We start from the raw sequence: 26,978 nt of genomic DNA on the forward strand, positions 1-26,978 counted from the left end.
GAACATTCCAGCCCTCTCTTGAAAATCCTTGAATGACCTCATTAGCAACAACTTCTGTATGGTCAGAGTCTCCTTGTGAATAACAAAAGACTCTATAACTAAGGAAATTCCCGGAGTTTTAGGAGCTGTGGGCCAGGAACTAGGGGACAAAGACCAAATATATAGTCTTTCTTGTTACTTGGGCTTGGTTGCTTGAAAGGCAATACAAGAGACACATGTTGGCTGGAAAGGAAAGGTTGCTCTATTCAGGAGGCTGGCCAAACCCACCTCCAAGATTCTGCTTGACCCTGAAAGGGAGAATCATTTGCGGAGGGGGTCAGAGTCTTCGTTATCTTCCACTGTCTGCAGACTTTCTTTTGATTGGTTGGTGGTGAAGTAACAGGCCAGTGCTCCAGGAATCTTGTGCTCAGCCTGAAGTTACCATCCTCCACCTGGGTGGGGACCTTAGTACCTGCAGAAGAACTCAAAGGTATTGTTGATGTTTTTTTTCCTTGAGGAGGAACCAGGACCCTGCCCCACGGTTGCTCCTCCTCAGTTCCTGCATTCCTTAATCACTTGCCATTCTATTACCCAGTATTTTCTTTCTCGTCCTTTTCTTTCTTTGTTTTTTTAAGAGTCTCTTTTCTTATTTTAAAGAATTTATTTTTTTGAGATATCATTGACATTTAACATTATATTAGTGTCAAGTGTACAACATAATGATTCGGTATTGTATATGTTGTGAAATTGTTACTGAACCACACTCAGGTCTACTTCCTTGATGCACACAGCAAAGCCCATCTACTGACACTGGGTTGTGGTGAAGGAAGGTACAGCGTTTATTGCAGGCGCCTAATGCGCAAAAGACCCAAACTCCCCAATGGTTGGTTGGTTTGTTTGTTTGCGGTACACAGGCCTCTCACTGCTGTGGCCTCTCCCGTTGCGGAGGACGCACAGGCTCAGGGGCCGTGGCTCACGGGCCCAGCCGCTCTGCGGCATGTGGGATCTTCCCGGACCGGGGCACGAACCCGTGTCCCCCGCATCGGCGCACGAACCCGTGTCCCGCGCATCGGCAGGCAGACTCTCAACCACTGCGCCACCAGGGAAGCCCGGTAGTACTATTTTTTAATTTTTTTGAGGAACCTCAGCATTGTTTTCCATAGCGGCTGCATCAGTTTATATTCCCACCAACGGAGCACAGAGATTCCCTTTTCTCCACATCCTCACCAACACTTGTTTTTTCTTGTCTTTTTGATAATAGCCATTCTAATACATGTGAGCTGATGCCTCATTGTGATTTTAAGTTGCATTTCCCTGACGATGTTGAGCATCTTTTCGCGTGTCTATTGGCCATTTGTGTATCTTCTTTGGAAAAAACATCTGTTCAGATCCTCTGCCCACTTTTTAATCAGATGGTTTCTTTGCTGTTGAGTTGTATGAGTTCTTTATAAGGACTTTATTTTCTTTAGAGCAGTTTTGGTTTTTCAGTAAGATTGAGAGGAAGATACAGAGATTTTCCATATACCTTTAGTCCCCACACATTCATAAATTGCCCCATTATCAACATCACTCATCAGAGTGGTACGTTTTTTAACCAAGAATGAACCTGTATTAAAACATCATCATCACCCAAAGTCCATAGTTGACCTCAGGGTTCACTCTTGGTGTTATACATTCTGTGGGTTTGGACAAATGTATAATGAACGACATATATCCATCATTGTATTGATAGTATCATACAGAGTATTTTCACTGCCCTAAAAATACTTTGTGCTCTCCGTATTCATATCCCAGCCCTCACAACCACTGATCTTTATGGAGACTGATTTGTCTCCATAGTTTTGCTTTTTTCAGAATGTCATTTACTTGGAATCCTACAGTGTGTAGCATTTTCTGATCGCCTTCTTTCACTTAATAATATGTATTTTCAAGTTCCTCTGTGTCCTTTCATGGCTTGATAGCCCATTTCTTTTCACTGCTGAATAATATTCCATTGTCTGGATGTATCACAGTTTATGTATCCATTCACCTACTGAAGGACATCTCATTTGCTTCCAAGTTTTGGCAGATATGAGGAGAGCCGCTGTACATATCCATGTGTAGGTGTTTGTGTAGACAGAAGTTTTCAGTTGCTTTGTGTAAATACCAAGGAGTGCAATTGCTGAATTGTTTGGTAGGAATATGGTTACTTTTACAAGATACCACAAGACTGTCCTCCAAAGCATCAGTACCATTTTGCATTTCTGTTGCAGGAAGGGAGACCCCTTCCAGGGCCCGAGAGCGGGCTCTCGTCTAACTCTTGGAAATGAATTGTCCGAGGAGACACACGTGCTGACAAAGCAGGAGACTTTATTGGGAAGGGGCGCCTGGGCGGAGGGCAGGAGGGTAAGGGAACCCAGGAGGACTGCTCTGCCACGTGGCTCACAGTCTCAGGTTTTATGGTGATGGGATTAGTTTCCGGGTTGTTTCTAGCCAATCATTCTGACTCAGGGCCCTTCCCGGTGGCATGCACGTCACTCAGCCAAGATGGATTCCAGCGAGGAGGATTCTGGGAGGTTGGTAGGACATGTGGACTGGCGCCTTCTCTCTCCTTTTGACCTTTCCCGAATTCTTCCGGTTGTTGGTGGCTTGTTAGTTATGTGTTCCGTACCAGATCTCCTGTAGCAAAATAACGCATGCAAATTGTTACTGTCTTTGCCTGGCCAGGGTGGGCGGTTTCAGTCAGTGCTTCCCCTAACATGTCCACCAGCAGTGAATGAGCATTCCTGTTGCTCTGCATCCTCACCAGCATTTGGTGTTGTCAGCATTCCAGATTTTGGTCATTTTACTAGGTGTGTAGTAGTATCTCATTTTTGCTTTAATTTGCATTTCCCTGATGATGTCTGATGTGGAGGGAGCATCCTTTCATATGCTTACTTGCCATCTGTATATCTTCTTTGGTGAGGTGTCTGTTAAGGTCTTTGGCCAATCTTTTAATCAGGTTGTTTTTTTTTTCCTTTGTTTTAGGAGTTCATTTTATGTTTTACAGTACAGTTCATTATCAGATGTGTCTTTTACAAGTATTTTCTCCCAGTCTGTGGCTTGTCTTCTAATTCTCTTGATATTGGCTTTTGCAGAGCAGACGTTTTAAATTTTAATGAAGGCCAACTTATCATTTATTGCTTTCATGGATAATGCCTTTGGTACTAGGGCTGAAAGGACATCACCATACCCAAGGTCATCTGGGTTTTCTCCTATGTTATCTTTTAGGAGTTTTTAATTAATTAATTTATTTATGGTTGCATTGGGTCTTCGTTGCTGCACGCGGGCTTTCTCTAGTTGCAGCGAGTGGGGGCCACTCTTCACTGCGGTGCGTGGGCTTCTCAATGCGGTGGCTTCTCTTGTTGCGGAGCACGGGCTCTAGGCATGCGGGTTCAGTAGTTGTGGCATGTGGGCTCAGTAGTTGTGGCTCACGGGCTCCAGAGCACAGGCTCAGTAGTTGTGGCGCACGGGCCCAGTTGCTCCACGGCATGTGGGATCTTCCCGGACCAGGGCTCAAACCCATGTCCCCTGCATTGGCAGGCGGGTTCTTAACCACTGCGCCACCAGGGAAGTCCACTCTTAGGAGTTTTATAGTTTTGCATTTTACAATTAGGTCTGTGATCTATTTTGAGTTAATTTTTGTGAAGAGTGTAAAGTTTGTGTCTAGATTCATTTTTTTTTTATGTGAGTGTCTAGTAGTTTGAACACCATTTGTTGAAGAGACTATCTTTACTCCACTGTTTTTCCTTTGACCTGTGTCAGAGATCAGTTGACTATATTTATGATGCTAATGTAAATGGTATTGTGCTTTTACTTTTAGCTTCTATTTATTCATTATTGGTATATAGGAAAGCAGTTGACTTTTGTACATTAACCTCTTGTATCCTGCAGTCTTGCTGTAATTGTAATCTCTTAGTTCAGGAGTTTCTTTGTCAATAAAAACTTTTTTATTTTTACATAGGCAATCATGTCACCTGCAAACAAAGACAGTTTTATGACTTCCTTCCCAATATATATACATTTTAAGTCTTTTTCTTGCCTTATTGAAAAGGAATGGTGAGAAGGGACATCTTTGCATTGTTCCTGATCTTAGTGGGAAAGCTTTGAGTTTCTCACCATTAAGTGTGATGTTAGCTATAGGTTTTTTGTAGGTAGTCTTTATCAAGTTGAGGAAGTTCCATTCTGTTCCTAGTTTACTGTGAGTTTTCTTAATGAATGGGTGTTGAATTTTGTCAAATACTTTTTCTGCATCTGTTGATATGACCATGTGGTTTTTCTTTTTTAGTTTGATGTGATATGTTATAATACATTGACTGATTTTCGAATGTTGAACAACTACACCTGGGATGAATCTCATTTGGTTCTGGTATATAATTCTTTTTATATTTTTTGGATTCAATTTGCTCATATTTTGTTGAGAATTTTTGCACCTATGTTCATGAGAAATATTTGTCTGTAGTTTTCTTATAATGCCTTTGTTGATTTTGGTATTAGGGTAATGCTGGCCTGATAGAATGAGTTAGGAGGGGGTATTCCCTCTGTTTCCATCCTATGAAAGAGATTGTAGAGAATTGGTATAATTTCTTCCTTAAATGTTTGGTAGAATTCGCCAGTGACCCCATCTGGGCCTGGTGCTTTCTGTTTTGGACAGTTATTAATTATTGATTCAGTGTCTTTAATAGGTATAGACCTATTCAGATCATCTTTGCTTCTTGTGTGAGTTTTTGCAGATTGTATATTTCAAGGAGTTGGTCCATTTCATCTAGGTTATCAAATTTGTGATCATACAGTTGTTCATAGGATTTCTTTATTATTCTTTTAATTTCCATAGAATCTTATAATTTCCTCTCTTTCATTTTGGATATTAATAACTTGTACCCTCTTTTTTTCTTTGTTAACCTGGCTACAGACCTATTGGTTTTATTGATATTTTCAAAAAAAACAGCTTTTGGTTTCATTGACTTTTCTCTGTTGATTTTCTGTTTTTAATTTCATTGATTTCTACCCTAATTCTTATTTCTTCTGCTTACTTTGGATTTACTTTACTCCTCCTTTCCTAATTTCCTAAGGTAGAAACTTAGATTATTGACTTAAGATTTTTATTCTTTTCTAATTCAATGCTATAAATTTTCCTCTAAGCACTGCTTTCCCTGCATATCATAGGTTTTGCTAAGTCATATTTTAATTTTCATTTATTGATAGTTTAAAAGTATTTTTTTAAATTTCTCTTGAGATTTTCTTCTGTGACCCGTGTGTTATTTAGAGGTGTGTTGTTTAATCTCCACATATTTTGGTATTTTCCAGTTATCTTTCTATTATTGATTTCTAGTTTAATTCCATTTTGGTCTACCAGCAGATATTATATGATTTCTATATTCTAAAATTTGTTAAGGGGTATTTTATGGCCCAGAATGTGGTCTGTGTTGGCGAATGTTCCATGTGAGCATGAGAAGAATGGGTATTCTACTGTCGTTGGATGAAATAGTCTGTAGATGTCTATTGTATCCAGTTCATTGAAGGTGTTGTTGAGTTCAGCTATGTTCTTATGGATTTACTGCTTGCTGATTCTGTCCATTTCTGAGAGAGAGGTGTTGACATCATCAACTATGCTAGTGGATTCATCTTTTTTTCCTTGCAGTTCTATCAGTTTTTGCCTCATGTAGTTTGATGCTCTGTTGTTATGTGCATATGCAGTAAGACCTGTTATGTCTTCTTAGAGAATTGACTCCTTTAATCATTATGTAATGTCCTTCTTCATTCCTGATAATTTTCCTTACTTTGAAGTCTGTCTAAAATTAATATAGCCACTCCAGCTCTTTTGATTAGTGTTAACATGGTATATTTTTCTCCATTCATTTACTTTTAATGTTTGTCTTTATGTTTAAAGTGGGTTTCTTGTAGACAAGATATAGTTGGGTAGTGTTTTTAATCCACTCTGACAATCTCTGTCTTTTAATTGATACGTTTAGACCATTGACATTCAAAGTGATTATTGATATAGTTGGATTAATATCTACCATATTCATTACTATTTTTTGTTGCCCTTGTTTTTTGTTCCTATTTTTGTCTCCCACTCTTTTTATGTCTTTTGTGTCTAGTCCTTTTTATACAGTTATATATAATACTTGGATCATTTTAATTTAGAGAAGTGATAACTTACTTATTGCAAAACAAAGAGTACAGAAATGTCTAAAGTAAAAAATGTTATTTTTGATCCCTGCCCAGAGGAACCTTCTATTGTAGGCTGAGAGGGAAGATGGAAGGGACAGTGGCGTCAGGAGATGCCTTGGCCAGGGTCGGGGCTCTTTTTTTTTTTTTTTCTTTGCGATATGGGGGCCTCTCACTGTTGTGGCCTCTCCCGTTGCGGAGCACAGGCTCCGGACGCGCAGGCTCAGCGGCCATGGCCCACGGGCCCAGACGCTCCGCGGCACTTGGGATCCTCCCGGACTGGGGCACGAACCCGTGTCCCCTGCATCAGCAGGCGGACTCTCAACCACTGCGCCACCAGGGAAGCCCGGGGCTCTGTCTTTTTGAAGGTAGCAGCATCTAGGAAAATGAGATCCGGACAGCAGGGGCAGTGCCAGGAGAAGGAAATGGGGAATGTGGGGTATAGAATGGGAATTAAACTGTTGAGAAGAAAAAGTTAATTTCTATTTCTATGTTAAGGTCCACTTCCTAAGAGCAGCATTATTTTTAAGGGTCAGAGGCCCTTTGTGGGGTCGGAAGGGAATGCAGAAGATATTTAATAAGCAGGTGCAGCTGAATGTGTATGGTTAAAGTGCAGTCTAGTATCTATTTATTTATTTGTCATGACTGTTTATAACCGGCTTCCGACTCGGACAAGTTGTTTTGACCCTGATGCCCTGGCTCATTCAGGCCACTTAACACTGTTTACCTTTCAGGGGAATAATGTGTATGATCCTCCGATCCAGTGCTTTTGTAAGGTCTGTAAATAGAATGCAGTCTAGGTGAGCTCAGTATTGCATCATCATAGCCAGTATCTGATGGGCCTCAGCTTCTTACTTCTGCCCATTCACTAGAGGAGAATAAAACTTTCTTGACCCAAATCAGCAAAGGGAGGAGCTCAAGGCTGTTGAGAGTCTTAAACCAGGATCTGGTCTTTAATTTGGGCACCTGGCTGGCACTCTGTCGATAAAGACATCTCGACACTGCTCTGCATTAGAGTTTTTAAAACTCCTAATGCCCAGGCTTCTGCACACCAGACCAGTTACATGGGGTGGGGCCCGGGCCCTGTTAGTTTTTAAAGCTCTCCAGGTGATCCCAGTGTGGGTCTAAGGTTGAGAAGTAGTGCCCTAACAAGGATGCTGGCTGGCCCTGACCTGCTTGCAGCCTTCTTTGCAGCGGGTGGGGCGTGGTTGTGGCTGTTTTGTTGTAGAACATTGAAATGCAGGGAGACCTAAAAGTTATGAATGTAGTTACATTGTTTTCAAAGTTCTGCATCTCTGGAGTACTGCAAACATTTGGTTCAAGTGTCATTATATACATATCTATATATTTTTAAATTGTTGTAGGACACATAGTAAAAATGTTACACACTAAATTTTAACATACTGAAAATAACTAATGAGCTGTCTTCTCCATGACCTTCAATATAGTTGTGAATGCTGTCAACCAGAATGTATCACGTCAATTCACGTACCGCGTCCATCTGTTGATTTGCCACCTCTCCCCACCCCCCTTTTCACTTTCCTTGCTTCTGCTGCTTAAGCCAAGGTGGGGTTCCATGCAAAATTTTGTTTGGGAGAAAAGGTTGTGCACGAATGAAAGTTTATAAGCCACAGGCCTTTCCTTGTAGCGTCTGTTTTAGATTAGATCAGCTTGCTTTGAGGCTCAGGCATCCCCCGGGCTGGGCTTAGAGCTGCATCCTGCTAGGATTTGAGCCGTCCCGGCTGTTCCCCAGCTGGATCCACTGCAGATAAGTTTAAGCTGGGGCAGCTGTGATGGCCTTTTGGCGGGAGAGTGGGAGAAGCTTTCATGGGAGTGGGAGTGGGCTGCAGCTGTGGGTGGAGGTGGGCGACCCCACACATGGTGTCATCGTCAAGAGGCCATTGGCGTGTCCTTAAGGGATCCCTGGCCCAAATCCTGTCCTCTCTGGATCCAGAGCCACAGAGTATTCCAGCCAGGAGGGGCCCTAGCTAGCAGCTCTTTCTTAAGGACTAGTTATGGGCTAGGCCCCATGCTAGGGGCTTTATATATGTTATCTAATTAAGTCTTTTGATAACTCTGTGAGGCACACATGATTATCCCTATCTTACAGATGAGAAAACTGAAGCTTGGAGAGGTTAAGTAACTTATCCAAGGTCACAACTAATCTAATAAGTGACAGAGCCAGCATCGGCACACGTGCTAGTCCACTCCAAAGCCTTCTTAGAAATCATTTTGTGGATGAAGAGATCAAGGTACAAGAGAGGAAAAGCAGCTTGTCCAAGATAGCACAGCCAGCTCCAGTTCCTGGCAAAGCTGTGACTAGCCCTCCCCTGCTCTTTCTGCCACAGTGCTGTGTGCCCCCTGCTGTCAAGGGGAAGGCCACAGGGGTGTGCCCCCCTCCCACCTTCTCAGTGGCTCAGGCAGAATCAGTTGTGCTGGCATGGAATGAGTAAGCAAACTCACTCTATTTCCCGCCCCTGAGTCTGTGAGGGGAGACCATGTTAAGAACATGGAGAAGGCAGGCAGAGGCCAGGCGGAGACGCATATCCCAGCCAGAGGGTGGGGCGGCCGGTGGTGAATCAGAGCTCAGTCTCCAGAGCAGCCCGACTTCCTTGTTACGGGGGGGTGGGGGGGGGCGCCGTCAGTTGCCCCCATCGGCGGCGTGTGGGCATCTGGGCGTCAGGGATGTGCGTCAGCCCTTCCCATTCCTGTTCATGTGGACTCCGAACAGCGGCCTGCAGGAGCTCAGCTCTGCCTCCGCATATGGAGGAAAGAGGGTGTAACGAATGCTCTACCTAGTGTCATGGGAGTAGCTACCTCTTGCAAATAAGGGTGCAGCACCAAAGAAAGGGCCCCAGGTCTCCCTCCTACCAGCCCTCTAATCAAGAAAGGAGCATTTATTTAGTTTCAGGCAGATTGCAAGGCAGTTGGTTTTATTTGTTTTCCTCTGAATTTGTGCCAAGGATTCAACTTTTCCTGCTCATTTTATTAAAAACTTTATAAAGGGCATTAATAAATAGATATAAAACTGCCGCATAAATGACAGAGGGACTAAATGAAATTCCCAAGAGTCAGCCATTGAATAAGTAACAGAACCATGTCCTTGCGTGATCAAATTCCCATATATGCAAATTAGAGACAGTGCTTTACCACAGTGTTTTAATTAATATTTATAAATCAAAGAGCGCCTCAGAAAGGGCCAGTAAGCTACTTATATTATTACCATGTCACACGAATAACAAAACCTTTGACCATTGCTGCCTGCTTTACATTTTGGTCTGAGAAGTAAGTGAGCCTGTTGTGTGTGTCTCCCCCACAGGGGTAGTGTCAGCACAGCGGCAAGTCGCCGTCCAGGAAGGACCCTTGTACCGCACAGAGGGCTCCCACATCACCATCTGGTGCAACGTCAGTGGCTACCAGGGGCCTTCTGAGCAGAATTTCCAGTGGTCCATTTACCTGCCTTCCGCCCCTGAGCGCGAGGTCCAGATTGTCAGCACCATGGACTCTTCCTTCCCTTACGCCATCTATACCCAGCGTGTCCGCAGCGGGAAGATCTACGTGGAGAGGGTCCAGGGGAACTCGGCTTTATTGCACATCACCGATCTCCAGGCCCGGGATGCTGGAGAGTATGAATGCCACACACCCAACACCGATGAGCGATACTTCGGGAGTTACAGTGCCAAGATGAACCTCATGGGTAAGGAGATAACTGTGTTCACGTGGCTGCTGTTCTGTCTGAGTGTCATAGTCAGTGTGAGCTGCTATCATAAATTATGATAGACTGCACTGGGTGCTTAAACAACAAGCATTTATTTCCCAGTTCTGGAGGCTGGAAGTCCCAGACCAGGGTGCCAGCATGGTTAGTACTGGTGAGAGCCCTCTTCAGGGTTGCAGAGTACTGACTTCTTGTTGTCTCCTTACATGGCAGAAAGGGAAGGAGAAAGCTGTCTGGGGTCCGTTTATAAGGGCACTAATCCCAGGGACTTTCCTGGAGGTCCAGTGGTTAAGACTCTACGCTTCCACTGCAGCGGGCACGGGTTCAATCCCCGCTCTGGGAACTAGGACCCTGCATGCAGTGTGGTGCAGCCAAAGAAAAAGGTGGGGGGCACTAATCCCATTCATGAGGGCTTCACCCTCATGACCTAATCGCCTCCCCAAAGCCTCATCTCCAGATACCATCACACTGGGGATTAGGTTTCAGCACAGGAATTTGGGGGGGAACATAAACATTCAATCCATAACACTGAGTCACTTCTTTTATAGTGCAGTTTTATTTGACTTTAAAAGGAGAATCCAAAGCTCCCCAAATATTTTAGAGGGCAACAGGTAGCATAAGTGAACCAGGTTTGTGTGTTCACTTGTAAATAGTAGAAAGCTGAAGCTAAAACTTAAAGAAGATCTAATGCAGATGTTAAGAATTTCAGAGAAGGTCAACTGACCCTCAAGCTGGTGAAAGGGGATATAAAAATACAAGGCGAGGACATTTGTGGTTGATAAGCTGAAGAACTGATGAAGAGCACTAAGCAGGTGACATCAGCTGGAAGAGAGGCCAAACCTCTAAGAAACTATGGGCCTTTTTTTTTTTAATTTAATTAATTTATTTTTTATACAGCAGGTTCTTATTAGTTACCTATTTTATACGTATTAGTGTATACATGTCAATCCTAATCTCCCAATTCAACACACCACCACCACCACCCCTCCCGCCACTTTCCCCCCTTGGTGTCCATACGTTTGTTCTCTACATCTGTGCCTCTATTTCTGCCCTGCAAACTGGTTCATCTGTACCATTTTTCTAGGTTCCACATATATGCGTTAATACACATATTAACGCATATTTGTTTTTCTCTTTCTGACTTACTTCACTCTTACTTACAGTCTCTAGATCCATCCACGTCTCAACAAAAGACCCAATTTCTTTCCTTTTTATGGCTGAGTAATATTCCATTGTATATATCTACCACATCTTTTTTATTCATTCGTCTGTTGCTGGGCGTTTAGGTTGCTTCCATGACCTGGCTATTGTAAATAGTGCTGCAATGAACATTGGGGTGCATGTGTCTTTTTGAATTATGGTTTTCTCTGGGTATATGCCCAGTAGTGGGATTGTTGGGTCATATGATAATTCTATTTTTATTTCTTTAAGGAACCTCCATACTGTTCTCCATAGTGGTTGTATCAATTTACATTCCCACCAACAGTGCAAGAGGGTTCCCTTTTCTCCACACCCTCTCCAGCATTTGTTGTTTGTAGATTTTCTGATGATGCCCATTCTAACTGGTGTGAGGTGATACCTCATTGTAGTTTGGATTTGCATTTCCCTAATAATTAGTGATGTTGAGCATCTTTTCATGTGCCTCTTGGCCATATATATGTCTTCTTTGGAGAAGTGTCTATTTAGGTCTTCTGCCCATTTTTGGATTGGGTTGTTTGTCTTTTTAATATTGAGCTCCATGAGCTGTTTGTATATTTTGGAGATTAATCCTTTGTCCGATGATTCATTTGCAAATATTTTCTCCCATTCTGAGGGTTGTCTTTTTGTCTTGTTTGTAGTTTCCTTTGCTGTGCAAAAGCTTATAAGTTTCATTAGGTCCCATTTGTTTATTTTTGTTTTTATTTCCATTACTCTAGGAGGTGGATCAAAAAAGATCCTGCTGTGATTTATGTTAAAGAGTGTTCCTCCTATGTTTTCCTCTGAGAGTTTTAGTGTACAGTCTTACATTTAGACCTCTAATCCATTTTGAGTTTATTTTTGTGTATGTTGTTAGGAAGTGTTCTAATTTCATTCTTCTACATGTAGCTGTCCAGTTTTCCCAGAACCACTTATTGAAGAGACTGTCTTTTCTCCATTGTATATCCTTGCCTCCTTTTTCATAGATTAGTTGACCATAGGTGCGTGGGTTTATCTCTGGGCTTTCTATCCTGTTCCATTGATCTATATTTCTGTTTTTGTGCCAGTACCATATTGTCTTGATTTCTGTAACTTTGTAGTATAGTCTGAAGTCAGGGAGTCTGATTCCTCCAGCTCCGTTTTTGTCCCTCAGGAGTGCTTTGGCTATCCGGGGTCTTTTGTGTCTCCATACAAATTTTAAGATTTTTTTGTTCTAGTTCTGTAAAAAATGCAACTGGTAATTTGATAGGGATTGCGTTGAATCTGTAGATTGCTTTGGGTAGTATAGTCATTTTTACAATATTGATTCTTCCAATCTACGAACATGGTATATCTCTCCATCTGTTTGTGTCACCTTTGTTTTCTTTCATCAGTGTCTTACAGTTTTTTGAGTACATGTCTTTTACCTCCTTAGGTAGGTTTATTCCTAGGTATTTTATTCTTTTTGTTGCAATAATGAATGGGATTGTTTCCTTAATTTCTCTTTCTGATCTTTCATTGTTAGTGTATAAGAATGCAGGAGATTTCTGTGCATTAATTTTGTATCCTGCAACTTTACCAGATTCATTGATGAGCTCTAGTAGTTTTCTGGTGGCACCTTTAAGATTCTCTATGTATAGTATCATGTCATCTGCAAACAGTGACAATTTTACTTCTTCTTTTCCAATTTGTATTCCTTTTATTTCTTTTTCTTCTCTAATTGCTGTGGCTAGGACTTCCAAAACTATGTTGAATAATAGTGGTGAGAGTAGACATCCTTGTCTTTTTCCTGATCTTAGAGGAAATGCTTTCAGGTTTTCACCATTGAGAATGATGTTTGCTGTGGTTTTGTCATATATGGCCTTTATTATGTTGAGGTAGGTTCCCTCCATGCCCACTTTCTGGAGAATTTTTATCATGAATGGGTATTGAATTTTGTCAAAAGGTTTTCCTGCATCTATTGAGATGATCATATGGCTTTTATTCTTCAATTTGTTAATATGGTGTATCACATTGATTGATTTGCATACATTGAAGAATCCTTGCATTCCTGGGATAAATCCCACTTGATCATGGTGTATGATCCTTTTAATGTGCTGTTGGATTCTGTTTGCTAGTATTTTGTTGAGAATTTTTGCATCTGTATTCATCAGTGATATTGGTCTGTAATCTTCTTTTTTTGTAATATCTTTGTTTGGTTTTGGTATTGGGGTGATGGTGGCCTCATAGAATGAGTTTGGGAGTGTTTCTTCCTCTGTAGTTTTTTGGAAGAGGTTGAGAAGGATGGGTGTTAGCTCTTCTCTAAATGTTTGGTAGAGTTCACCTGTGAAGCCATCTGGTCCTGGACTTTTGTTTGTTGGAAGATTTTTAATCACAGTTTCAAAATCATTACTTGTGATTGGTCTGTTCATATTTTCTATTTCTTCCTGATTCTGTCTTGGAAGATTATACCTTTCTAAGAATTTGTCCATTTCTTCCAGGTTGTCCATTTTATTGGCATAGAGTTGCTTGTAGTAGTCTCTTAGTATGGTTTGTATTTCTGCAGTGTCTGTTGTAACTTCTCCTTTTTCATTTCTAATTTTATTGATTTGAGTCCTCTCCCTCTTTTTCTTGATGAGTCTGGCTAAAGGTTTACCAATTTTGTTTCTCTTCTCAAAGAACCAGCTTTTAGCTTTATTGATCTTTGCTATTGTTTTCTTTGTTTCTATTTCATTTATTTCTGCTCTGATCTTTATGATTTATTTCCTTCTACTAACTTAACTTAGGGTTTTTTTCGTTTTTCTTTCTCTAGTTCCTTTAGGAGTAAGGTTAGATTGTTTATTTGAGAGTTTTCTTGTTTCTTGAGGTAGGCTTGGTATTGCTATAAACTTCCCTCTTAGTACTGCTTTTGCTGCATCCCATAGGTTTTGGATTATCGCGTTTTCATTGTAATTTGTCTCTATGTATTTTTTGATTTCCTCTTTGATTTCTTCAGTGATCTCTTGGTTATTTAGTTACATATTGTTTAGTCTCCATGTACTTGTGTTTTTTACGTTTTTTTCCCTGTAATTGATTTCTAATCTCATAGCATTGTGGTCAGAAAAGATGCTTGATATGATTCCAATTTTCTTAAATTTACCAAGGCTTGATTTGTGACCCAAGATGTGATCTATCCTGGAGAATGTTCCACGTGCATTTGAGAAGAAAGTGTAATCTGCTGTTTTTGGATGGAATGTCCTATAAATACCAATTAAATCTATCTGGTCTGTTGTGTCATTTACAGCTTGTTTTTCCTTATTAATTTTCTGTTTGGATGATCTGTCCTTTGGTGTAAGTGAGGTGTTAAAGTCCCCCACTATTATAGTGTTACTGTCGATTTCCTCTTTTATAGCTGTTAGCAGTTGCCTTATGTATTGAGATGCTCCTATGTGGGGTGCATATATATTTATAATTGTTATATCTTCTTCTTGGATTGATCCCTTGATCATTATGTAGTGTCCTTCCTTGTCTCTTGTAACATTCTTTATTTTAAAGTCTATTTTATCTGATATGAGTATTGCTACTCCAGCTTTCTTTTGATTTCCATTTGCATGGAATATCATTTTCCATCCCCTCACTTTCAGACTGCATGTGTCCCTAGGTCTGAAGTGGGTCTCTTGTAGACAGCATATATATGGGTCTTTTTTTGTATCCATTCAGCAAGCCTGTGTCTTTTGGTTGGAGCATTTAATCCATTCACGTTTAAGGTAATTATCGATATGTTTGTTTCTATGACCATTTCCTTAATTGTTTTGGGTTTGTTTTTGTAGGTCCTTTTCTTCTCTTGTGTGTCCCACTTATAGAAGTTCCTATAGCATTTGTTGTAGAGCTGGTTTGGTGGTGCTGAATTCTCTTAGCTTTTGCTTGTCTCTAAAGCTTTTGATTTCTACGTCAAATCTGAATGAGATCCTTGCCAGGTAGAGTAATCTTGGTTGTAGTTTCTTCCCTTTCATCACTTTAAATATATCATGCCACTCCCTTCTGGCTTGTAGAGTTTCTCCTGAGAAATCAGCTGTTAACCTGATGGGAGTTCCCTTGTATGTTATTTGTTGTTTTTCCCTTGTTACTTTCAATAATTTTTCTTTGTCTTTAATTTTTGCCAGTTTGATTACTATGTGTCTTGGCGTGTTTCTCCTTGGGTTTATCCTGCCTGGGACTCTCTGCGCTTCCTGGACTTGGGTGGCTATTTCCTTTCCCATGTTAGAGAAGTTTTCTACTTTAATCTCTTCAAATATTTTCTCGGGTCACTTCTCTCTCTCTTCTCCTTCTGGGACCCCTTTAATGTGAATGTTGTTTTATTTAATGTTGTCCCAGAAGTCTCTTAGGCTGTCCTCATTTCTTTTCATTCCTTTTTCTTTATTCTGTTCCGCAGCAGTGAATGCCACCATTCTGTCTTCCAGGTCACTTATCCGTTCTTCTGCCTCAGTTATTCTGCTATTGATTCCTTCAGGTGTATTTTTCATTTCAGTTATTGTATTGTTCATCTGTGTTTGTTTGGTTTTTAATTCTTCTAGGTCTTTGTTAAACATTTCTTGCATCTTCTCGATCTTCGCCTCCATTATTTTTCTGAGGCCCTGGATCATCTTCACTATCATTATTCTGAATTTTTTTTTCTGGAAGGTTGCCTATTACCACTTCATTTAGTTGTTTTTCTGGAAGGTTGCCTATTACCACTTCATTTAGTTGTTTTTCTGGGGTTTTATCTTGTTCCTTCATCTGGTACAAAGTCCTCTGCCTTTTCATCTTGTCTGTCTTTCTGTGAATGTGGTTTTCCTTCCACAGGCTGCAAAATTGTAGTTCTTCTTGCTTCTGCTGTCTGCCCTCTGGTGGATGAGGTTATCTAGAGGTTTGTGCAAGCTTCCTGATGGGAGGGACTGGTGGTGGGTAGAACTGGGTGTTGTTCTCAGTGATGGGCCTTTGGAAGGTGTCTCTGAGCTGCCTGGGGCGCTGCTGAGTCAGGAAGCTGATGCAGCTGCGGGACCATGCCCAGACCTGAAGTGGGTCTGTGTGTCCTTTGGCTCCAGGGTGAGGAATTTTGTACCAGCTGTCTCCCTTGGCCCCTGGATGATGGAGGGAGGTGGAGAAGAAGGGAGAGGGATTTCATTGTGGCCGGCTCTGCGCCACAGTGTTTGCCAATGTGAAGGGTCAGAAATATCAAGGCTGTTCTGTTTTTCTGTCCACGTCATAATTTCCAGGCTTAATTGTGATAATAAAAACTAGAAATTAAGATTTCGACCCTTCACATCAGAGAGGGGGTCATGTTTAGTCTTCGCAGGAAACTGCTGACCAGGTGACCACAGAGGAAATCTCATTGCTTGCCTGACTCATCCCCATACCGTGGCTTCCTTCCAGCCCACGAACATGACACATGTTGACACATGAATAATATGAAAATTAAACCTACTAAAAAATTGAGGATGCTGCTGCCTCTCTCTACCACGACCTTTATTTATTTATTTATGTACGGCTGCTTTGGGTCTTCGTTGCTGCGCACGGGCTTTCTCTAGTTGCATCGAGTGGGGGCTACTCTTTGTTGTGGTGCACAGGCTTCTCATTGTGGTGGCTTCTGTTGTTGCAGAGCACGGGCTCTAGGCGCATGGGCTTCAGTAGTTGTGGCTCGCGGGCTCAGTAGTTGTGGCTCACGGGCTCTAGAATACAGGCTCAGTAGTTGTGCTGCATGGGGTTAGTTGCTCTGTGGCATGTGGGGTCTTCCTGGACCAGGGCTCAAACCCGTGTCTCCTGCATTGGCAGGTGGATTCTTAACCACTGCACCACCAGGGAAGTCCTTTTTTTTTTTAAAAAAAAAAAAAAGAAGAAGAAGAAGAAGAAGAAGAAATAAACTTCCTAGTGCACTGCACTGCTGACATGGGGGTGGGGTGGCTAGAAGGGAGAAAATGAGCAAGTTGTATAGAAAATGGGAAACTCGAAGTTCCAGGAACTCTTTTTGTTTGGAGTTCAGTGAGAAGCCAAGTTAAAATGTCTGGAAGCAATACTACCGTGAACAACAAAATCTTATTTGACCTGACACAGAATTCCTTTTACATGTTATTTTCAGGGAGTTCATTTATTATATAAACTGAAATTTGACCCACTTTCTTTTAAGTCTACAAACATTATTTTACTTATGTATTTTTTTTATTGAAGTATAGTTGATTTAGAATGTTTCAGGTGTATAGCAGAGTGATTCAGTTATACACACATATATTCTTTTTCAGATTGCTTCCCATTATAGGTTGTTACAAGATATTGAATATAGTTCTCTGTGCTATATAGTAAGTCCTTGTAGTTTTCTATTTTATATATAGTAGTGTATATCTGTGAATCTCGAATTCTGAATTTATCCCTCTGCCCCCAAGTCACTTTTTATCTGAGTGTTATTGAAATATCAACCAGGTAAGTGTAAGCGCCAAAAAATTGCAGTCCAAATCCAAACAGAAAACTCGTTCGGTTTCTGTGCCATCTGGGGTCCTCCATGGCCACACAGGGACTGTCGAAGGCTGGTGGGTGGGAGCTCAGCCCCACAAGTGTAAGATCTGTGGCTTTGTGACCGTGTCCCATGGCTGTTCCTGTGTTGCAGTGATCCCGGACTCCCTGCAGTCCACTGCTGTGCGCCACACTCTGCACAGAGTGGAGCAGGACCCCCTAGAGCTCACGTGTGAGGTGGCCACGGAGACGTTACAGCACAGCCACCTGTCCGTGGCCTGGCTACGGCAGCGGGGCAGCGAGAAGCCAGTGGAGGTCATTGCCCTGAGCCGGGATTTTGTGCTGCAGTCGAGCAGCGACTACGCGCAGAGGCAGAGCCTGGGGGAGGTGCGCCTGGACAAGCTGGGGAGCAGCACCTTCCGCCTCACCGTCTTCCACTTGCAGCCCTCCGACCAGGGCGAGTTCTACTGCGAGGCCACCGAGTGGATCCAGGACCCAGACGGCTCGTGGTACCCGATGACCCGAAAGCGTTCTGAGGGGACTGTGGTCAACGTCCAGCCCACCGGTCAGTCTCTCGTCCCCACTCTCTGTCTGGCAGGGAGGGTGGTCAGACAGGCTGTGCAGACCCTTCTGGCGGTTCTGCAAGTACTCGGGGTACATAGGGCCCAGGTAGCCCCAGCCCTGACCTTCTCAGGCTGCACTCCCCCGGCCCCTGAGTCCAGCTGGGCTCTTGACTGGAGCCAAAAGCTATTGCTTGACCGCCTCAGCTGGGCTGGGGGGCGGGTGTTCCCATGGGCCTTCGGTTCCCTGGCTTGGATGGAAGTTGGTGGTGTGCCGTCCTGGAGCTGCAGCAAGTGCCCAAGGGCCTTTCCTTGTGTTACTGCTCACCTTCAGTGAGGGGCTGCCATTGTCCTGGTGAGCGGAGCTGTGGTTTGTGGGAGGTGAGCTGGGGCATCTGAGGCACAGGTGGGGGGCCCCCTTCAGGACCTGTAGTTTGACACCCCGCCACCCCACCCCATCCCATTTGCTCCAGTCAGATGGCGGTGGTCTTGGTCTTTGCATAGCTTTCCTGCCACCTGGTCTTCTGCCATCCTAAGGGTGTGCTTCAGACTTACCTAATAGCACAGATTCCCAGGCTCAGGCAGTGCAGATTCCTGAATCAGCCTTCTGGGGTGGGACCCGGGAAGCTGGATTTTCAGTACACTTCCACTATCTGTGCTTTGTCAGACGCAGAGCTAGAGGTAAAAGGGCAGAAGCGACTCTCTGGACATCTCATGGGCGTGAGGGCTTTTACGAGAAGGGTTGGGCTCCCGCGCTGGGAGCACTTTATCTGCTCTGTAGGACCCAGAGCATTTAGCCGCTTCTGGAACTTCCGGTACTAAACCTACAGAAGGCACTTTATTTCATATTTATCCCTTCCCTTCCTGGAGGGTGTTAAGAGCAGCTTCAAAAGTCTGGGCCAGATTTTAAGTCTTAGCGCTTTCAAATTAGGTTGCATCAGTTAATCTTCTTTATTTTAATCTTACCAATTTGGAATGAGGATTTATTTGAATTTGCCCAGCAAATGTATCCAGACGAAGACAGCAAAGGGAAAACTAGGTGAAAAAATAGTTGATGACTTCACTCCGTGTCTGTGCTGCTCTGGTTCAGTGGTTGCAGCCCCAATGCTGCCCTTCTCTTAGTTGATTTCAGTCAACACTTAGTAAGCCTCTGCAACGCTGCAGGTGTGGCGATAGGCATCGGGGATTCAGAGATGAATAACGCTTGGTCCCTGCACTCGGGGAACTACAGATGTGAAAGCCAGTGGCTGAGTGAAGGGTGCCCTGGGAACATGGTGAATGTGAAGTGTTCTTGCAACAATGTTTTCCCTGGGTGGGGTGGTTGAGGAAAATTCAGGAAAACCAACACATTTGGTGACTTGAGCTGAGCCTTGAAGCTTGAGCAGACATCAGGAGGAGACGCATAAAGGTACAGAATTGTTTGACCTGCTTGGCAAGCACAGGGAAGTCAAGGGTGAGCAGATGTTGAGTTCCGGATTAGGAGTGGTGAGAGGAGATAGGAAAGGTGGCCTGAAGCCCACATGCTAGAATGTAAGCTTGGCCTTGACCCTGTGGTCCGAGCATTTCAAGTTGTTCTCCTTAGAATCTTAGGAGTCCTATAGAGGTGCCTGAGCGGTCGCTTGTGGGTGGGCATGTGTGTGTGTTCATGTGCATGGGTACATGCCATGGGGTGCTTGAGGAGGGTGTTTGAAGGCTGCGGTATTTCCCCTTTGCCTGAACCAAATGTTTTCTGTACTGGGCAGCAAAAGACTTTGTATGAGGAAAGGAAGGGCTCCCCGCTACTGCCCTGCCTGAGCATAACTTGAAAACCACTGCTGCCAACATTTGGAGGAGGGAATAGAGATTTTTAAGCAGAGAGTGACACAGTCAGGCCTGGGTTTTAGAAGGGAACAACCATGGAGGCCACCTAGTGTTGACTAAACAGGTTGGGTCTGAAGTTGGGAGACCAGGTAGGGAAGGGCTGATAAGGCCAGGGCTAGCTCAGTGGCAGTGACCTAGGAAGCGGGCAGTGGGTGCTCGAGGCAACAGAATGGAGAGTATTGTGGAAGGAGGAATCCGAGGCTGGGGCTTCGGGGGATACCTGGAACTGTGATAAGGAGGGATGAGGCAATGTGCCAAGTCTTGCTTGAGAGCCTCTGCTTCCCCTTCAGTGGCAGCACTGGGTGTCTTTGCATTTGTTCTTGTAAATTTTGGTCAAGGAGTCCATACCGCAAGCAGACCTTCATAGAGATGCTGAGCACGTGAAGCACCCAGCATGTGATCAGACGTGGCGCTCAGAGGCTGAGCTTGGGAGCGATGAGGGCCCAGGATAACTGTGGCAGTAAGAGGTGGTTCAGAGAGCAGGTTCGAGAGACAGAGTGGTCAGGCCAGCGGGAGAAGCAGGAGGGATGGTGTCATGGACCCAAGGGAGGAGAGCTGGTCCAGAGGCTAAAACATACTTGAGAAACGCCTTTGGTTGTGATGGGCAGGGGGTGTCATTGGGGACATTTGCTGGGTCAGTGAAGTGTGGGAGAAGGCCCAAAGCCCAATTTCAGTGAGCTGAGGAGTGAGGGGGTATTGGAAAAAGCATAAATCGATTTATGGAGGTTTAATTGACTGGGTATAACAAGGGCAAATGGCTGTGCAGAAAAGAGGATGGTTTGCCCTGAATCTCATCTTCAACCTGGGAATGTGAAAGCTTCACCAAGCCATGGGGAGATTCCCGTGAGACCAGAAGACTCTTCGGCCGCCAAAAGAAGACAGCCACCGTTGCAGCCAGCCTAACTCTGAAGAAGTAGGAAGTCTGAGGTCTGGGGCACCTGTTTGCATGTCTTCAGTGGCATTTATGTGGAAGGGGTGCTTTTTTTTTTTTTTTCTAAAATCTCTGATGTTGAGGTATAGATTACTGTAATCTGGTTGACCAGCAAGCCAGTATGTGGCAAATGACATGGGCTCCGTCCCACGTGGGTGTATGCCTCTAGGCAGAGGCTGGCAGAGTGAAACCCAGGTCTCTCAGCTTGTTCTTTTGGGAAGGGAAGCTGAGGCAGCAGCTGTCACTTTAGAAGTGAGCCCTTGGAGTCGTTGAGGGTAATTCGCTTTGTCAGGAAGTTTGGGTAATAAAGGAAGAAAATGATTCACTGGAGAAAATGGGTGTTGGGGGCAAGACCCTGGCTCATGTGGGAGGGGAGGAGATGGAGAGCCTGAGGAACAGGCGGGTACAAAGCCAAACTTGAGCTGGAGAATAGGAATGTGGAAGGAGCACTCCTGTGATTGCTGTGTTTTTTAGGGAAACAGGATTCTCATCTGCTTGAAGAGTGCATGGGATAGGGGGATAAGAATGGGGCAAAGGCCTTAAAGATAAGATACCACTTCAAGATAGCGGTAACGGCTTGGAAATGCCAGTGTGGGGAAGACAGTCGAGATTGGAGCTAATGGTTATACAAGGAATTCAGACATCCCTGTAAATGTGATTCTCCATTCAATGTTTTCTTTAGAGGCATAGAGCTAGAACTGGGAGGGGAAGGACTTGGGCAGTACTTACAACTGAAGCCTCTCCCACCCAAGGCTCTGTGACTCTGTTTTCCAGGACCCTTCACTCCTTTGTCTTCTGCCACGGGTGCCTGTGAGATACGATCATTATCTCATGGCATTGACAGTCACCGTGCACCGTTACATGGTGTGTGGGACAGTTAGTGGCGATGAGCCCTTCTTTGATCACGCCCCCCCCATGCCTGGTTTAACTCCCAGCTCTTTGAAGGGTGCTTGGGTTCATTGACCATTTCAGAGGTCATCTGGCTGTCCTTGGAAGTAGGTACTTTCCCACTCCATCTTTCTAGAGATTTGATCTGACAGGTGATAGATTAGTGAAAAGACATTAGTTTTCACTTTTCCTATGCAGTTTTGTTAGGGATTGTCTTACCTGTGTCTTACTTCCAGTATTCACTTGGGGGTGGAGGACATCTTTCTCTCTCTCTCTCCAGATAGATAGATAGATAGATAGATAGATAGATAGACAGATTTCTCTCTCTCTCTCCAGATAGATAGATAGATAGATAGATAGATAGATGGATAAATAGATAGAATGTTTATTTAGATTGGGGTCAGCACCTGGGGCACTGGGTAATTTGTCTCGCAAGTCTCAGCAGGGTCATGTCTATAATATTTACTGAAAATATTTGTAGTCCTGATGCTTTAATGGAGTTCTGGGCATATAGATCAAGGATGGACCTTTGTAATCTGCTGTGCAAGTGAAATTAGGAGTGATATTGCTTGCTGATCTCAGAGTCTAACCTGGGGCATTATACGCTGCAGACAGAGCCCTGTCGACTTGACTGGGATAGCAAGCCCTTTAGACTCTCTGGGTCTGGCTACCTTTGAGTTCCCTCTGTGATATTCGAGAGTTTTTCTCTCAAGACAAGTGTGGAGGTGCCTTCCCAGTAGTCATCTTGGTGAGAAGGTGTGGGTGGTGGGAATTTGCTGATGCAGTTTGGAGAGCTGGTGCCCTCGGTCACCCAGAATGCAAACGTTTTGTTATTTGTTTTCTCAGACAAAGAGTTCACCGTTCGGCTGGAGACCGACAAGCGGCTGTATACGGTAGGTGAACCGGCGGAGTTCAGGTGCATCCTGGAGGGGCAGAACACTCCCGACCGTTACTTTGCCGTCTCCTGGGCCTTCAACAGCTCGCTCATTGCCAGCATGGGGCCGAATGCTGTGCCGGTCCTCAACAGTGAGTTCACCCATCGGGAGGCCAGGGGCCAACTCAAAGTGGCCAAGGAGAGCGACAACGTCTTCGTGCTGAAGATTTACCACCTCCGCCAGGAGGACAGTGGGAAATACAACTGTCGTGTGACAGAGAGAGAGAAAACAGTCACCGGGGAATTCATCGACAAGGAGAGCAAGCGTCCCAAGAACATCCCCATCATCGTCCTCCCCATCAGTAAGTGCAGGGATGTGCTGCTTCCTCCTCCTCCCACTCGTCTGGTTCAGTAGCTAGCACCATCTGACAGAAGTCGGGGGAGAGGAGAAGAGCTGTGGGGAGGGCAGGGCAGGGCGGGGCAGGTTCAGTGCGAGCTGGCAGAGAAAACCCGTTACCCCCTCTCCTTTCTCCAGCTCACCTGCCCACACTTAGCAACCCTGGTAGGCAGAGCGCCGGGTGTATGTTTGCAGGCTGGAGAGGGGCACGGCAGATCCTAGCGCTAGCAGCTCTGTGTAAATGCCTGCAGTGCCAGCTCAGCCTGGATGCCAACCAGGAATCCAGGACAGCTGTTTGCTCCTGTGTGGGAATGAAGTCCCAGAAGAAGTGGGTGGATGCCCGTCTTGAAATCTCACTTAAGAGGGTTGGTCTTTTATGGGAGGATTTTAAATGCTAACGCGCATTATTAAGAAAGATTCGCTCTCTGGGTTTTGGAGGTACAGGGGATTGGCATTACCCTAATTGTCCATCCCCTGTCGGAACTGGGTTTTTAAAAGTCAGTGGATGGGACCTCTCACATCTTCCTGGAGCACAGGCTTTTAAAGCTTAGCTTGTTTCCAAGGATGCTTAGGTGGGCTCCCTGCCTCCTTGTAGCTGGTATTGTCTGGGTGGGAATCAGTCAGGACTGGGGACTCGGGGGACTGCCTGTGTTTGCTCATGTTGGGTTTAATTATCCACAGTATCAGGATGTTCTCATTAATATCTCATTTCTCTCATAGTTTTGTTTTTAGTAAAATGAGAATGCTTAGAATGCCCTGATTTTAAGCAAGATGGTGAAGTTTTTAAACTAACCTTTATTTAACCTTTTGCTCCACTGCTCAAGCTGTTCTTTCTCTTAGCCCTGTAATGATTCCTTTTTCATTTTTATTTACACTTTTACATATTTAATATAGTTTCAAGTGTGAAGAAAGGAAACAGACAACAGGGGTCTTGCCACTCTTTTTTTCTTTTCTCACCAACAGGATGACTTTCCTTTGTGCTTTGTTTTTTTTTTTTAAATCTCTCTCTCACACACATCTCATCTTGAAATTCTTTTCTTTCTTCGACTGTTTCCCCCTGCAATGCCTAGCATGGTGCTTTGCGTAGGGTAGGTGCTTGCTGAATGGAATTGGTTAAACTGGATGCCCACTCTCTTTAGTATTTTCCTGTCGGACTGCGCCTGCCTTAACCACGGTCTCTCTACTTTTAAATCTGCAACTAATTCCTCATTGTTCTATAAGGATCCAGTGAAGGGCAGCCACACTGTGTACTCTTCCCTATTTTTTGTACTAAGAGATTTCCTCCATCCCCTTCCGAGAACTTGTTTGATGATCTGTGGCCTGCTATATTGCTTTTCCAGCAGATAACTGGGTAGTTAAAGTCCCCCAGCACCACCAGATCCTGCCCCAAGGCCACTTGGGTAAGTCTACCAAAGAACAACAGTGATCACATCGGTAATGGTGATAATAAAAACTCAGATTTTAATGGCGCTTTTCCTCTCAAGAGCCCAAAGTGCTTCTGCGTGTATCATCTCCTTCTCCACTCCCACCCCTCCAATCCTTGGAGAGGCCAGTATTCTATTCATCCTGTGAATGAAGAGGCCAGAGCACCGTACAGGGAAGTGGCTGAGCTGGTCTGATAGTGGTCGGTCGAGCTTGCATCGCATGGGAAGTATTTGCTTCTAACTCCAGACTCACTGCTCTGCGCTTAGCCTGTGCTCCGTCATCAACCTCCTGATTGGAAATTTCGTTTGTAACCGTGCACTCAGATTCTCATTAGTTCTGTCCTAGTTTTCATTTAATCCAGAGAGTTTTAAATTGTTGGCTGCCTTTTCGCAGGCCTGAGAACACTTGTAAATAGTCTTTAACGGGCAGTCCGCACAGTGTCTGCATTTGCCTTTGCCTGGGCTGTGGAATGGTTTTGCTTCTCGTAGTTTCACATCTAACTGCGTGGTTTTTCCAGGCTTGCTCAAGTAACAGAGCACCAAACAGCAGCCCTTGTAACAAACAAGCCAGGGCTTATAGAAGATAGAGCCCATTGGGGTGACAGTAGGGGGTGGGAGTGATGTCCTGCAAGTCATTCTTCTGCTTAAGGCAAGCAAAGGGATTTTTTTTTCCATTGATGCCAAAGTTGCCCTTCTTTAATTCCTCACTTTGAATTGATAACGCTGGAAGTGAGTCATTAATGAGTCTTTAGTCTGAAGAGGAATATTGTTATTATTAATGAGGATGATGAAAAATAATTACCCCATCTGATACCCTCAGTGTCGTGGCCCTAAGAAGTAGGACTCTTAGTATCTCCATTTTGCACATAAGAAATGGAAGCTTGGGTAGGTTCAGTAAGAGCCCCAAGATTGCAGAGTTAGGAAGCAGTAGACCCGGGCCTGAGCGTGGTCTGCCTGCCTCCAAATCCTTGCTACAGATGTAGCTACTCGGGAGCCCTATCATCTCCATGACTCATCTAGGTATGGCTCCTGGGGAAATTCCTATTCCCCACCCTGTCTGTCCGGACTTTTTTTCATGTGAAACAAGCCAACCCGGAATGGGTGGAAGACACGTTCGCTATAGCAAGAGCTCCATGCCTGGGCTCCGTGCTCATCTTTGCGTGTTTCTGCCTGTGGGGGAAACACACGGGAGAAGAGATTGATTCAAATGCATGGTCGTGGGTATGCTTTTCCCCTCAGTAATTGGATGTGCCTCTTAATCTGGGATTTGATTTACTGATTGATTTAAAATTGATGTATGTGTTTCATGTGGATGGTGCCCAGAAAATTGGAGCCGAATTCGTCTGGTACTTTCTGTTTTTTAACACTGAAGGGCTTTTGGAGCTCTATAGATAATTATACAAAATAATCTACGCATAATTAAGATAAAGTATCCACATTCTTTATAAAAACGAAGAGTTAATGGGAGTAGTAAAGTTAATTATGATCATGGTAACCAGTTTTTGAAAACCTATGTATTAGGTGATTTCTAGACATTGTCTCATTTACTTTTTAACCTTTGAAAAACGTAGCACTCTCCCTATCTCATAGAAGAAGGCGTGTAGAGCTTAAATAATTCCATTGGGGGAGTTCATATAGCTAAGTGAGGAGCGAAGGAGAGAGGAATCCTTATCCCAGAGTTTGATTGGCAGAAACTCAAGGTCAAGAGCAGCGGAACCCCAGGGCTGAAGGTGGACAGCAGCAGGAAGGCGAGCCACCGGCTTTGGTCTGTTCCTGTGTGTTAATGAAAGTATGAAAGCTTGCTCCCCACACACGCTGTGAAATGAGGCCATCTGTGCTCTATTACTGCCCACACCCAAGCAAGCACGTGTTGTCCTCCAAATACTTCCTGTCACTTTTTTTTTTTCTGTCTCCTGATATTGCCCTGAAGGACTCAGATGGCATGTTTGGATGTTCAGCTTTTATGTGACTGCTGCAGCCCCTAAATTATGGGAAGATTCCGTGAAGTAGAATTTTCAAGGTATTCCACGTACTGAAAATCCAAGTCAAAAGTTCTTGAACCCTGCTGAACACATTATGGTCATCCTTCAGATTCCGAGGGGGATTAGTTCCAGGACCTCCCCAAATCTGCGGATGCTCAGGTCCCTTATATAAAATGGCACTGGATTTGCACATAACCTGTGCACATCATCTCCAGATTACTTATACCTGATACAATGTACATGCTATGTAAAGAGTTGCCAGTGCACAGCAAATTCAAGTTTTGCCTTTTGGAACCTACTGGAATTTTTTTTTTTTTTGGCATATTTTCTATCCATGGTTGGTTGGATCCATGGATGTGGAAGCAGTGGATGTGGAGGGCCTGATGAATTGCTTTGTGCCCTAAGGGTAATGTCTTTCTGTTCTGATTCAGCCTCAGGTCTTAGACGCTCATGATCCCACACGTTATCTTTGTGTCCAGTAAAGGGCCTCCTAGGTTATCAGCTCTAAAATCACAGGGAGCGAAACCCAGAAGCAGCCAGGGCTTGCAGCAGCAGCAAGTGTCAGAGTGCTCGCATCCTCCAA

General features: G+C 44.0%; 1 protein-coding gene across 8 annotated transcripts in view; it reads left to right on the plus strand.

The window, feature by feature from the left end:
* Window positions 1–26,978, plus strand: part of IGSF3 (immunoglobulin superfamily member 3) — a 98,763-nt gene that overhangs the window by 45,208 nt on the left and 26,577 nt on the right. For 7 of the 8 annotated variants that reach the window (XM_060139240.1, XM_060139235.1, XM_060139236.1 and 4 more), the window contains exons 3-5: window positions 9,488–9,865; window positions 17,634–18,044; window positions 22,565–22,954. In XM_060139240.1, the coding sequence (XP_059995223.1) occupies window positions 9,488–9,865; window positions 17,634–18,044; window positions 22,565–22,954 (1,179 nt within the window). The remainder of the gene's footprint in view (window positions 1–9,487; window positions 9,866–17,633; window positions 18,045–22,564; window positions 22,955–26,978) is intronic. The other variant, XM_060139242.1, reaches the window with a different exon arrangement.

Source organism: Lagenorhynchus albirostris, chromosome 2 (assembly GCF_949774975.1).
Source record: "Lagenorhynchus albirostris chromosome 2, mLagAlb1.1, whole genome shotgun sequence".
Lineage (NCBI taxonomy): Eukaryota > Metazoa > Chordata > Mammalia > Artiodactyla > Delphinidae > Lagenorhynchus > Lagenorhynchus albirostris.